Genomic DNA, 12,997 nt, shown 5'->3' on the forward strand with positions numbered 1-12,997 from the left:
TTATTTATATTTTTGCATGTTGGTGGTTTACAAATTAAGGATAATGTTATTTTCATTGAAGTATGATCCAACCCACTTAAATATAATTGCTTGAACTTAATTTAGTTAATCTGTAGCCGAATTAATTAATTTCATAAACATATTACATATGACCAAATAATGAGTCAGCCCATAAGGTTTTTTTTTATATAATATTTAATAAATAAATTTAAAGGTCGTGCCACAATGGGACTCGAATCCAAGACCTTTGATTTTATGCATTAACCCCTTATCGCTTGACCAATATACGCACACACAAAAAATCACATCGTGCTGCATTGAGTTACTTTTTTTTATATATAAATTAACAGTATTAAATGAAGAAATTTAAGGACTGCGCCCATAAGTTCTTTTATTTATTTAAAACCTAGGACACCGGTATAAATAATCCAACACTACCATTATTTTTAGTTATGAAAAGCAGAAATGATCTACTTTATTAACTGCTAGTACTAACTAGACTATAATATGGATTAGTAAGTCGAAATTCACAAAGAAAGAAAGATTAGAAGCCAGAAAATGTACTAAAAATAGAAAATGTAAAATCTCCACGGGAAAAGAAAAAAAAAATCAAAATCTCATGAAATCTATAAATAAGCGAGAGACGCTACTGATACTGTTTAATCATTAATCTTTCTGATAAGCTGAAATATTATTACCGTCTCTCTCGATGTGGAAGTCGTCGCGTTTCGCGTCCTCGGAAAATGGCAGAAATTGAAGAAATCAGCAGAAAACTGAAAGGAACGCAGTTCCTGAAGATCGAGGTGGTGGACGACACTGCGCTGATTGATACTGCCCTCATCTCAAAGGGCAAAATCAGCAGACGCCAAGAAAGCAAGACTACCGCGATTGCGATGAAGAAAAGGCCTCGAAAGGATTGGAAAATCAAGAAGACCTGCGCCAAGAAATATTCGAGGCCGGAGATGCTCGCTCTCAGTCTCCGCAATCTCGACCATCAGAGGAACACCTGGTCCCACATCTACGCCGCCCTCACCGCCTCTGTCGCCGCCGAGTACGACGGACTGCTCGCGCCGGCGCCTCCTCGCCCAATATTCATCCACAATTGCGGTTTATTTGTCGCTCTTACTTCCTAATAACGTTTTCTTTTTTACTTCTTGATGTCTAGTTTTAATTAATTATTGTTTTTTTGGAGAAAATATTATAATCATTAAAGATGTTTTCTTTCTTTCTTGCTCTCTTTTTGCTTTTCAAATCTTTTGCTGTTTATTAATGGGAGCATGTAAATTGCTGGTATGATTTAATTTGTTCAAACTTTAAATAATTTGAAATATTATGATTTTGATTGTGAATTTGTGTGTGTGCAGATGATGGTGCGAGTGCAATGGGGAAAAGAAGCCCTCTGAAAATCTCTGTGCACTGAATCAAGATTTCACTCTTATGGTTACTACTTGTGTTGTATCAATTCCTATAGCTAGGTGTTCATATACGTACTTTTAGCTACAGATTGCATGCTATCATTGTTTTTAATTTTAGACGATTATGAGAAATTAATGCCCCATTTCCCAATAATATCATTACTGTTAGAGATTGCATGTTATCATTGTATTGTTTTCGATTTGATGCAATTGTGAAAAATAGCCTATTTGCTACTATTGTAATAATATTGCTACTGACCTACTGTTAGAGATTGCATGTTATATATCATTGCTATATAAAAAAATGTACCCACTATTGCATAATGCTTTCATAATTTAAAGGCACACTTATGTATTCTGCATTCACAAATTATTATTTCATCTAAAAACATGTACAAAAAAAGGATATTTATTTCAAATACGAATTCAAACTTCATAACAATGAAGATTATTGTGTATAGAATATACCATTAATTAGCTAGACTTTTTGTTTTTGTTTTTTTGACAGATAGCTAGACTTTTTGTTAAAAAGATATATATCCACATTTTATTATAAAATCTCATATATAAAAATTACTCCATATTCTATAATGTGAAACAAAAGATGAAATGAAAAATCTAGAGTGTAAAAGAGACAAGAATTCGCATTTATACAGCTATGTATACACGATTAATTATGCCGTTCTTGATTTGCTGATCGTTTAACTAATTATGTTATTATTTCTCAAGATGTAATAATTTAAAAACATAAATTTCCGTCTTGACTTTTAGATATTGTATACTTGAAGTTGAAGGTGAATTAAACAACTTAACTCGGACGAAAGATCTGTATAACAGAGAGCAACAACACCAACTTCAATTCACATATTGCAATCCCCAATCCAATAACAGATTAATTTATAATTCATCATCAAAGGTGGTTGTATATATAATTTCTTGCTCGTAGCAAAGAGAAGAATGTTGCTTAACATGAATCATCTTTGAGTGTACATTACAATTCACCAACTTTGTACCTCCATATACAATGCTAACTATTTATAAAACAACTCAACTTAGACAAAATCTGCACAATCACACAATCATAGCTAGGGCCAAAAATCCCGCCCCTCTTATTCCATTCCATCAAGTATACACTCAAGAAGACGACGATTTAGAGGCTGCCGTGAAGGGTTCCTGCTCAGCACACGTGAGCAGCTCGTGAGGCCCGGCCTTCTCCCGGCCAACGCCCATTAGGTCAAGATAGTGCTGGTAGTGAGATATGATGGTGTTCATCTGATCAACATCACCCTGCCCGCAAACACTATCCCCATAGAGAACATTCATGGTGGTTCCAAAGCCGGGGACGCGCTTGGCCATGGTGTCGTTCTTGGTGGGCTTCCACGTGCCCACAAAGGCATCATGAGCCGAGGGCAGGCCCTTCTTGGGAGGGGTCATCCACCTCCAGATGGCGGCTTGGAAGGCCAGGGTCGCGTTCTGCTCAATGTATTCAGGATGGTTGAGCAAGTCTTGCTTGAGGGCTTCAGCAGCTGCGCCATAGTTGTAGTTCCAGTAGAGAGGTATGGCGCCACGGCCGTAGTATTGAGCACCGGGGGAGCAGGGGTAGTCGTATTTGAAGTAGTCGTCGCAGTAGTCTTTGTCGGGACTCATCTCCTTGTTGTAGCACAGCCCCCACGCCTCCGGCCCGCCGGTGGCCACTCCATACCCACCTGCATTGTTGTATCAAACCATTCATAAATTATTCTCAATGTTCCTTCACACACCATACGGACCAAATGTTCTATTAAAATATATGAGTGTCATATTAAATGATCAAGTGAATCAACCTGAAATATTCCTCAAACCCAATCGATTTGGTTTTCGATTAATCAAACTCTGCAATGTATTTTCATTTTTATAATCGAAACTTATTATCCAATGTGCAATCGGGATTAAAATGTTGTTAATTTGTGCTTTGAAAAAAAAATTGTGCTTTGAAAAGTTAGGAGTTAGAAATCCATGTGCTATAATGTCACGCTTAAAACATCGAGTGCTTTTTTGAAAAAAAAGAAGATTGTTAACAAAATTGAGACTTTTTCGTATAATTTGTCGAATAATAATAATAAAGCTTACAAGAAGTCTTGGCGCCGACGTGGCCGAGGAAAGCAGCGACTTCCTTCATCTGCGTGTCGTGGCCGCCGGTGGTGCCGAAGCCGTGCGGCTGGTAAACGGCGGCGGAGGTGATGAAGGACTTGTAGTCCCAGAAGCCGACGGCGTGGGCCACCGGAGTGTTCCTCTTGGCGAAGAGATCCTCGAACTGATAAGTCTGGAAGAAATCGGAGATGGTCTGATTGCAGCAGTATTTCGACAGCCCTTTACACTCCCACCCTTGATCGCACACCTTCTGCCCCTTCACCGTTTTCACGATTATCTCCTTCGATGACTCCGCCGCCGCCACCGCCGCCGTCACAGCTACAATTATGATCGCCAGACGCGTAATGCTGGGAATATTGGCCGCCATTGGTGTGGAAAGTAGAGAGAGAGAGGAGATTTGATGGATGTGCAGAATAGGTGTGAGGTATGGATGTTTAATAGAGAGAGAGAGAGAAGGAAAGGGAGAGAAAGTGAAAGTGGAACTTAAAAACGTGGCTTCTGTGGAGAATCAATTCCTTCGCAAGCAATGTTGGAGGCGAAGGCGATCACTCGTCTCTACATTTCTTTAGCACCGGGTCCTCACTTAAGTGAAGTGACCTGGGTTCGATCCCTCTTGGGAGCGAATTGGAGATTGGAGATATAAGGTGGATTTGGTGGATGGAGAGATAAGGTGGTTCTTGGAGTGGATGAGGAACTAATTACTAACATCTAACATGACTTTGCCCGATCAAAAAAAAAAAAAAATCTCTACATTTCTTTATTTTATTTTCTTATAAATTAATTATGATATGATGTCAAATTATGAATTTTACCCAATGACTTACCTATCAATTTGAGACGTGAAATAAAAAATACAGTATTGTGTAATGATATCTTAAAGGTCTATATGGATTCAAATATATATTCAGACTGTTAAAAATTTATATTCAAATTTTATTACTGTTTAATTGTATGTGAACTCAAATCTTGACTTGTTTTGAGAATTTTGATCCTTAAAGTTGTGTTTTAGAAGATTTTCCTTTTTAAACTAGTAATTAAATTTAGGGACTTTTAGTATGCTTTGCCCATTCTATTAATAGTTTCAATGACTTTAGATTCTAAATTGATGAGATTATTTTCTTTGAAGGCTTGCTTGATAGTTACTCAACTTTTTTTAGAGGCATAGAACTATAGTAAGGCAAAATAGGCAAATGAAAAATATGAAATATAAAAAGGTTCATTGTTTATAAATATACTAAATATACTTAAATTTTGATTTTAAATAAAATTATTTTATTGATTAAAAAATACATAAACTTTTAATTGTTTGAAATTTCGGTCACACTTATGAAGTCGAAAATTAATTACTTTGCAATTTAAAAGTTATAACTCTTTTTAAATTTGCATGAGAAAATCTATCTGTTCGACAAAATTGATTAATTTTTTAAAAGTTTTACGTGCGACTAAGGGTGACCTAAATTTTAATTTGGATCGAATTTTAAACAATTAAAATTTATTTATTAAGAAATTAATACTCCAAAAATTAAAATTTGAATAGAAATGTATTTATAGACAATTAACTCAAGAAAAAAAAAATTATGTTAGGAAAATTGACGTGATTTTGGGTGAGATGTGAGCAAGCGTAAAATGAAGGGCGGAGATGAGGTTGAGATGAAGCAACCCCTATGGCCCATGGAAGGTAAGGCGGTCCCGCCACATTTGTCCTTGAATAATATATTCCACCAATATTTTTTTTTTATTAAAAAGTATAATATAATTTTTTTAAATTATATAACACTAAACTGGAATTTGAGGTCAAAGCGTTAATACTGCATGCACACCAAACTAGTCACTGAATGTCACGATAGATCATTTTAGATTATAAAAAAAAGTCTTTTTTTATCCTCGAACCAAAAATAATATCTGAAAGTATTTAATTTGAGCGATAAAATATGATTGATAAAATTAATTCAACTTAATCAAGTTTTAATTTACATATTTTAATATGAGATGAATAACTTATGAATAATTTAGACTAACATTTTAATTATTCAATTAAATAATTATTTATCATTCTACAATTAGATGGATCGTTTTCTAATATTTAGCATATTTGTTGATGGTTGTAGACTCGCATCACATGTGATCTATCTTAGCTAACATTTTAACATGTTGACGTTAGGGGTGAACAAAATTGAATAAAGTTTATTTTCTTTTCGCTTCTCAAACATCTTCCTAAGAAAGAGTAACACAAGTTTTAAATAAGTTAGTTGTGTATTTGATAAGTAAAAAATAGATCGCATAAAAAGTGAAAATTATAAAAATAATTGTTAGTAAAATTATTTTCAAAAATAAGTTAGGAAGATATTCTTGGAACGAACCAAAATGAAAAGAAAAAAAAATATATTTGAGAGACGAAGAAAGTAGTATTTGTTAAAATGTTAAAGTTTATGTTTGTTAGATTATGCGTGCACCAGATGCTCTAACAGGTAGCAGATCCAAATCGTTACCAACATTGAAAGAAAATTTGCTTGTAGAAGTGCAATCCAAATTAAAAATTCTCAATCTCCAAACATTAACCCTTGGTAAACAAGTTATATATATACATAGTCTTAAAGGGAAAACAAACAATCACATAACTATTGTTTTTCATTTTAAAAAATGCGAGATTTATTATTTTTATTCACATAGTAAATGGCAACCTCGTGTCATTGGTACATCATCGATGAACATGTATATTAGAAAGAAGCTAACATACTCGAAAGAAGTAGATTATGGTTACTACATCAACCTGTAAATATCTACTAGCATACATTTCTTTTATCTGAAAAAGAAAAAGTGTGTACAAATTCGATTTTCAAATCAATATGTTATAAAGACTTGGTATTTCCAATCTGCTCGAAACTATAGCAAAATAAGTTAATCTGCAAGAATGAGCTTCAAGGCAAAAATTCCCAAGCTCCAGCTGTTGCTGCAGACCTAAAAAAACTACACATGATTTGAGTATCATACCTGAGAACGGTGTTAAAATTCCAACCTCCTCAGTGGTGATCCGAATTTAATTGAGATATAGCTACCGCCTTGATCTACCAACAAAGTTATACTAGTATTTATAAATTATAAGAAGTAACGCAACATATAGCCAGGAGTAAAGTTTCTTATGAGGAGCTAAACAATAGCATACATGATACATACTTATACACCTTCAAAGTTCAAACATGAACTCTGCGAAAAAGCAAAGAGACTTCAGAATTCTGGTATCCACATACACTTTAGCCACGTGTTTCCTATATTTATCAGACTTACAGATAGTCTCCTCATCAATTAGATCTAATTATGTAAAAAAAGGAAATGGAATATGTCCCTTCCCCAACCTATCAAATGAAAACCAAACATATCTGTAGTTTTCATGCTTAGGTTTATTACCTTTCACCAACAACTGGGAAATACAATATAAGTAAAAGGGTGACGGTGATGCATCCTAGGAATAAATCAGCTTTAAATTGAAGGTGATAAATAAAGAGCAAAAGGAGCTCATCAAAAGATTTGTGAAGTATCATGTCATGAGCACTATTGACTATTGAGAATGATCTTACATTGTGGTAGTCCAGTTAAGAACTATGTATGCATTATAAAACATGCTGGGTTCCCTGTTCATCTTTGGCACCTACCTGCGCGAGAATACCAACAAGTGTGGCTCAGATTTAACAAACTGCTACCGCCAAAAGAAAATTCAAGATACATAGATATTAAATAGTAAGGATAATGAGAGAATCCATGATGAAAGTAAGATATACAAGAGAACTTGTATGCAGTTGAAAAGTTCCTCGTAATAGTCAATACTTCCATTCATAACTCTCAACTAAAAATGCAGCATAAATAATGAGAAGTGGGGGCAGATTACTGAAAAGGGTGTAAATAGCTTTCGAAGCAATTAGCACTAGAATCAGTTTGGCAAAATAAATGAATGTAACGCAGCGGTAACTCAAATAAATAGGCTTCACTTCAGCTGAAAAGTTCTCCTAACGCTCCACAAACAAATAGAACACAAAATCATGTAAAAAGTCAAGGTATTGAAAATCAAAGTCTAGAATGACATACCAAACCCAGTGCTTCCACGACACCTTGATCAATATCTTCACCACAAACAGTGATGAAGGAGTTCAATAAATGTTCTCTTTGGTCTACATTTAAGGACTTGTCAAGACTTTGAGCTACCATTTCCATCTCAGGCTGCCACAGCAAATAGAAGAAATATCATAACTATCAGCAATTGAGATTTTCAACCTACAAACTTGCAGTTCTTAAGAAGGGAATAGTGTTTTACATGTTTGATATATCTCCACCTGCTTTGAAGTGGTAATTACAGATTACAACTTGTAGTATTAGAGAAGTACATTTGCAGATTGGAAAAAAGAACGAGCAATCAGTATCTTTTGAACAAAGGTAGATTAGCAGAACATACAATCAAGTTACAGATTACTGAAGACACACAACAGAATTTTCTCCTTCCAATTGAACTAGATCCTCAACAGTATCCTTGGACTAGTAAATGATTCACTTTATTTGTGGTAAGTTCTCCAAATATGCCCAAACACCCTGCCCTTATGTTCTTATCATCACCAAGATCCTTACGGTACGAAAAAGCGACTGCAGGAAACATGTTGATGTAGCTCCGTTTATGATTTAAAATAACATGTCTTGTAGGTATTAATTAATACTCCCTCCTTCCCACTATTAGTGTCATCCTCTTGAAAAGGTGTAGGCCCTACCACTTTTAACCAATTTACACATTCTCCTTAATTCTCATGCCCAAAGTTTTGAGACACTAATAGTGGGACAGAGGGAGTAATAAATAATAGCTAAATGTGAAATTCCTGGGCTGAGAAGCATGCGCATGATGAGAGCTTTCACATAAAACAAGTGACAGATATACGTACCGAGTTCTCCTCAGGAGGGAAGATCCGGTGAATAAGACATACTTTGAATAGCTCGACTAGTGCTTCAGAATGCTTATTTTGGACTTCTAGTGCCTGAAATAGAGTACTAAATTGATAATCGAACCTCAATGGTTGGAAAAACCAAAGTTGATTTTAGTTTTCAACACAAGTATAGTTGGAGAAAAACAAAGGCAGTTTTTGAATGGCTTCTCCCCATCCTTTTAACCCAAACGCAACAGCACGTTCATATCTTCAAATACAATTTCTTACATGCAACAAGCTATTCAATTTTCTTCTCCCAAAAGACATTCAGGCACTTTGTCAACACAGCATTCTTCCAATATATGAATGAATTGAAACTTTCTATACTTTTAACATATTCTGTCATATTAACACTCCGACACATCACAAGTGTACGATTGCGTACATTGGTAAGATGGAATCAACTATACCAAGAGTATGACATGAGAAGATGTAGATGAGACAGTTCGGTATTTGTATACGATATGCTTTTAAAGATCTCTTATCCAAGGTATAGCATGATACTGAAGTGGGATAATTTGAAAATGCAAATTATTGGACTAGTCTTGAGTCTTGATAGAATTCCTTGACCAAGCTTATTAGATGCTAAGAAGCATAATGAGAACTAACTAATGTTTTTGCAATCATTTTAGATGCCATGGTAACAAACCATGCCAAATACCGGAACCCTAACCTCCAATCGGAAAATCTCCATGTTCAAAATATCAATACAAAAGTAACTCTGCCATATGTGAATGGGAATAATGAAACTATTGATATACTCCCTCCGTCCCACTTCAATTGGCACTTTTGAAGTGAGCACGGAGATTAAGAATAAAGGATAAAGAGTGTAAAGTAGGTAGGGTCCACTTCTTTTATGTGTGTAGAAAAAGTGAAAGTGCCAATTGTAGTGGGACAAAGAAAAAAGGCAAATGTGCCAATTGAAGTGGGACGGAGGGAGTATTATATTATAGTTTTCTCAAACTATCAGTGTGATGGGGTGGTCACAGGTAATGTGAAAATGGGAAGTAACTATCTAAGAAAGTAGTTTTGATTTATTTTGAGTCTCGGTCTTAGTTAGTGAACTATAGGCAAACAGATTAGTGAATCTATAAACAAAGACCAGATAACACACCCAAGCCTGTAGGATTTTTGACCGTGTGCGTGCAGCAACAGCTGCAGATACCATTCTTGCAGCATGATAACTATCAAGACCAAGGTTATCAGAAAATCCAGCTATGAACTCCCGCACACCCTCACCATTAATCTCAATTGAGGAGGATAAATCTGGTATGCTACAGGAAATTAAATCAAGTTACTAATTTGTGAAACAAAATGAGCGTTTCAGATGGATAATCTTGATTTGGAAAGAAAAAAAGAACAGAAACAACTATTATGAGATAGTGGTGAAAGTTGTGTCTCATGTACCTTGCACAGTAGTCCAAAACAAAATTAATTGACACACGATAAAGTGAATCGCGTGCATTTTCAGTGCTAATGAAGGCCCTGACTCCATATGTCTTGCATATGTGGCGTAGCTGTTGCAGATAACAAGTGAGAAAATCACTTCAGCATACATGCACTGCAGTTGCCCCATATTATATTTCACACATTCAGCAAGCATACACTTATCCCACTTAGAATGATGCGTCACCGTTGAAGTGAATAACAGCCTATAAATGTTCCAGACATAAACACACTGGTATTTTCTTGTTTCATTAATTTTGAAAGCTGTGTAGATATTTATCTAATTAAAAAGCCAAGCCTATTCTTCTATGCTCCAACTCCAAGTAGTCGTGTACAGATTTTACTTTGGCATAGAACTAAAAATGAGTAAATGCCAGGTTCAACAGGTGAACACAATCATAGTTTCAACCATCTTAAATCTTCTGAGGTATAATTCAGCAATATCATCCTACAAGCTAAAAGTCAGTATCTTACTATAGTAAATTTGTTCTTAATGACCACTAGATACCTAAGAGAAAAATCACCATCAAGGAGTGCCACGAATGGCAAAATCTAGCAAATTGCAAATACAAGATTGTTCTTACATAAATAAGCTTTCAAGGATTTATGGATAGAGTCGGGCAACAAATAAAACATTATATTTAGACTCATTGTGTAGGAAATTACTGACCTGGACTATATCATTGGTTGAAATGTCCTCCCCGTTCATTTTTCGGTCCATGATTACTGGATATTTAATAAGGAAAATAAATGAGAAGATTTACAAAGGGGCAATATTAGAAATAAGTACAAGAATATGACACAGTTTTAATAAACTTCTCCATCATAAGTAGAGAGCCTGCATGAATGATCTATTAAGTTTGTGTAACCCCTTGTACATGAAGCATGTGATAGAGTAAAGGTGATTGTCGAAGAGAAAACAACAGCAACTGAATAGAAATCCTCCGAGAGGCCTATGGTAATACGGACCCATAAACCATTAACCACCATGTGCATCCCGCGTGTGTTGGACAACCCACGGACGATTGCTATCAGCATGAACAATAAAGGTAAAAGAGTAAAGCATACTCTGCATTTTAATTACCAAAACAACATCTTTCACTCTTAGTCTTAGCAAGGGTCCAAAGGAGAAAGATTTTCCATTTTTGGCCAAGCAGGCTGCAAAGGCTCATTCAGTAGACAATGAGTGTGCTGCAAGCACCTACCTACTCCTAAGTTCTAACAAAATGAAAGGCAGCAATGACATGGTTTTTAGGGGTAAAAGCATGCTACAAAGCAACTGGTTAAGTAATCAGAATGGAGGGAGGCCTATCCCACCCCATGTAATAATTTACACATGACAACATTGTTATAAACTTATAATTACACAGGTCTTTCACAGGAACAACCTGATTTATCATAGCAGTTAGCAGCCAGAATGAGAGCATTCAAATTTTTAGCTAAGCTCAGGCATGATTCTCTCTTGCATGTGCTCTACGCATACACGTACACGTATATAATGCTGAAACTGTGTTTACAAATATGGTGATAAATATGTATCTAAAGTATTACCTACATGGACACTAGAAGTGCTTGCAATATTAAACATTTTCCTTTTGGGTGGTGCATTATATATTTCTATTAATACAAACTCTCATCTCGACTCCTAAAGGCTACTTTTGGTGTCTCCACAAACAAGCCCGAATTTCCACTCCAGCACTGCCTCAATCCCAACATACGAAGGTATCTTCTTTATTATTTCAAATTTTCAATATATAACCCATTAAATTTTGTTAACAGGACACAGGAGGCCTATGAGTCTAAACATTAAATGTTAACAAATATACAAAACAAAGATATTCCTTTCTCACGACACTAGGCCAATCATGTAAAGTTAAGGAATAAAAAATAAAACATAAAACAGGACCAACCTTGAATCAAGTGGTTAGCTAATCTCTGATATTCCTCCTTATTTTCAACTTCTACGGGACCTTGACTCACAACTTGCGGCCACCACTGAGGCAATTTCACCTTCCTCCTCCTACTCGACGCATTCCTTCTATTGCTTTTATTCTGGTAATAGTAATCAGCGTTCTCTGAGCTCAACGGCGTCGATGTACGGCTCCTCAACCAACTATCCTCCCTCTTCCCGACCACCACTTCCTTGCCGCCCAGACTTCTATCCCTCTTGTAAATCAGTACTTCGCCGCCACTTTCTCGCATTCTAAACAAACTCCTAACAACAATTACAAGCACCAAACTGGAAACGAACAGCGCAGAGAAGAACTCGACCGTTGACCTCCTACATGAAATCACGACCCCTCCGGTGCTGCCGTCGACGGCGACGACAGTCCTCAGGTCATCGAAAGCTTCGCGGCCGAGGTCGATGAACTGATGGAGTTTAGTATCGAGCTTCTGAAGGGAACTAGAAGGGGATTTTAGGGTTATTTGGAGAGTGTCATCGGAGAGCTTGAAGATGGCGGGTTGATGGCTAGGCGTCGACGGGTGATTAGGGGAATACTTGAGGAGGCGGCGGCGGTGGTGACGGCGGGCGGCGGAGGTGACGACGGCGTGGCGGAAACGACAGCGGTCGGAGAAACTGAGGTACATGAGTGGCTCAAGTGAGAGAGAGTAGCAGCTGCTCATTACGTTACATAGAGAGAGAAACTGGGTGGCCCTACGCCTACTGAGAAAATAAAATTGTTGGAAGCATACAAATTTTTTAAATCAAAATCATATAAATTCAGACGGTCCCTGGGAAAATTGCAGGTGAGGAGGAAAAAGTTTCCCTTTTGAGCTTGAGTTTACAGTTATCATCGGTATTGAAATTGTTTCACGTTAAGGGCATGTTTGATATGGGTTTAGGTAGAATAAATTAAATTAATACAGGTTAATGTGATATTTGATACAATCATATTCTATTAATGTGGTCAACTCCTACTTAATTTCACTTTTACATGCTATTTTGTGGGAATAACTCATACTAATAATCCGCCCCCGGATAACTTTAATACTGCGAAGTTGGATAAAAATTTTGTTACCCTTCCTCACGCATATCGATGCAAA

At 36.2% G+C, this 12,997-nt stretch overlaps 3 protein-coding genes across 5 annotated transcripts; 1 reads left to right on the plus strand and 2 right to left on the minus strand.

The window, feature by feature from the left end:
• The first annotated feature begins 539 nt into the window (after window positions 1–539).
• LOC130997662 (uncharacterized) lies at window positions 540–1,685 on the plus strand. Its single transcript, XM_057923073.1, has 2 exons — window positions 540–1,107; window positions 1,365–1,685. The coding sequence occupies exons 1-2, from the start codon at window positions 744–746 to the stop codon at window positions 1,418–1,420; spliced, it is 420 nt and encodes a 139-aa protein (XP_057779056.1). The 5' UTR covers window positions 540–743; the 3' UTR covers window positions 1,421–1,685.
• Window positions 1,686–2,311: 626 nt separating this feature from the next.
• On the minus strand, window positions 2,312–4,099 carry LOC130997670 (chitinase-like protein 2). The gene is made up of 2 exons (XM_057923085.1): window positions 3,525–4,099; window positions 2,312–3,121 (listed from the first exon to the last, which is right to left on the minus strand). Exons 1-2 carry the CDS (start codon window positions 3,910–3,912, stop codon window positions 2,550–2,552), a joined length of 960 nt encoding a protein of 319 aa, XP_057779068.1. The 5' UTR covers window positions 3,913–4,099; the 3' UTR covers window positions 2,312–2,549.
• Window positions 4,100–6,169: 2,070 nt separating this feature from the next.
• On the minus strand, window positions 6,170–12,777 carry LOC130997679 (uncharacterized). Of its 3 annotated transcripts, XR_009093146.1 has the most exons (9): window positions 11,863–12,777; window positions 10,623–10,678; window positions 9,914–10,023; window positions 9,621–9,780; window positions 8,465–8,557; window positions 7,626–7,757; window positions 7,121–7,195; window positions 6,537–6,610; window positions 6,170–6,448 (listed from the first exon to the last, which is right to left on the minus strand). XR_009093146.1 is itself a non-coding variant. In XM_057923097.1 (8 exons), the coding sequence occupies exons 1-7, from the start codon at window positions 12,575–12,577 to the stop codon at window positions 7,154–7,156; spliced, it is 1,308 nt and encodes a 435-aa protein (XP_057779080.1). In that variant the 5' UTR covers window positions 12,578–12,771; the 3' UTR covers window positions 6,170–6,610; window positions 7,121–7,153. The 3 variants fall into 3 exon arrangements, 2 of the variants coding, with proteins under 2 accessions (XP_057779080.1, XP_057779082.1); XM_057923097.1 differs by having other exon boundaries at window positions 6,170–6,610; window positions 11,863–12,771; XM_057923099.1 differs by lacking the exons at window positions 6,170–6,448; window positions 6,537–6,610; window positions 7,121–7,195 and adding an exon at window positions 7,852–7,870 and having other exon boundaries at window positions 7,620–7,757; window positions 11,863–12,771.
• Window positions 12,778–12,997: the final 220 nt, after the last annotated feature.

The sequence above is a fragment of the Salvia miltiorrhiza genome, chromosome 1 (assembly GCF_028751815.1).
Source record: "Salvia miltiorrhiza cultivar Shanhuang (shh) chromosome 1, IMPLAD_Smil_shh, whole genome shotgun sequence".
NCBI classification, from domain to species: domain Eukaryota; kingdom Viridiplantae; phylum Streptophyta; class Magnoliopsida; order Lamiales; family Lamiaceae; genus Salvia; species Salvia miltiorrhiza.

Coding starts and splice junctions, on each gene's coding strand:
- LOC130997662 (XM_057923073.1), top strand. CDS start 744: ATGGCAGAAATTGAAGAAATCAGCAGAAAACTGAAAGGAACGCAGTTC. Junction 1,108..1,364: donor AATATTCATCCACAATTGCG/GTTTATTTGTCG, acceptor GTGTGTGTGCAG/ATGATGGTGCGAGTGCAATG.
- LOC130997670 (XM_057923085.1), bottom strand. CDS start 3,912: ATGGCGGCCAATATTCCCAGCATTACGCGTCTGGCGATCATAATTGTA. Junction 3,122..3,524: donor CGTCGGCGCCAAGACTTCTT/GTAAGCTTTATT, acceptor ACAACAATGCAG/GTGGGTATGGAGTGGCCACC.
- LOC130997679 (XM_057923097.1), bottom strand. CDS start 12,577: ATGAGCAGCTGCTACTCTCTCTCACTTGAGCCACTCATGTACCTCAGT. Junction 8,558..9,620: donor CAAAAATCCTACAGGCTTGG/GTGTGTTATCTG, acceptor ACTCTATTTCAG/GCACTAGAAGTCCAAAATAA. Junction 7,196..7,625: donor TCGTGGAAGCACTGGGTTTG/GTATGTCATTCT, acceptor ATTCTCGCGCAG/GTAGGTGCCAAAGATGAACA.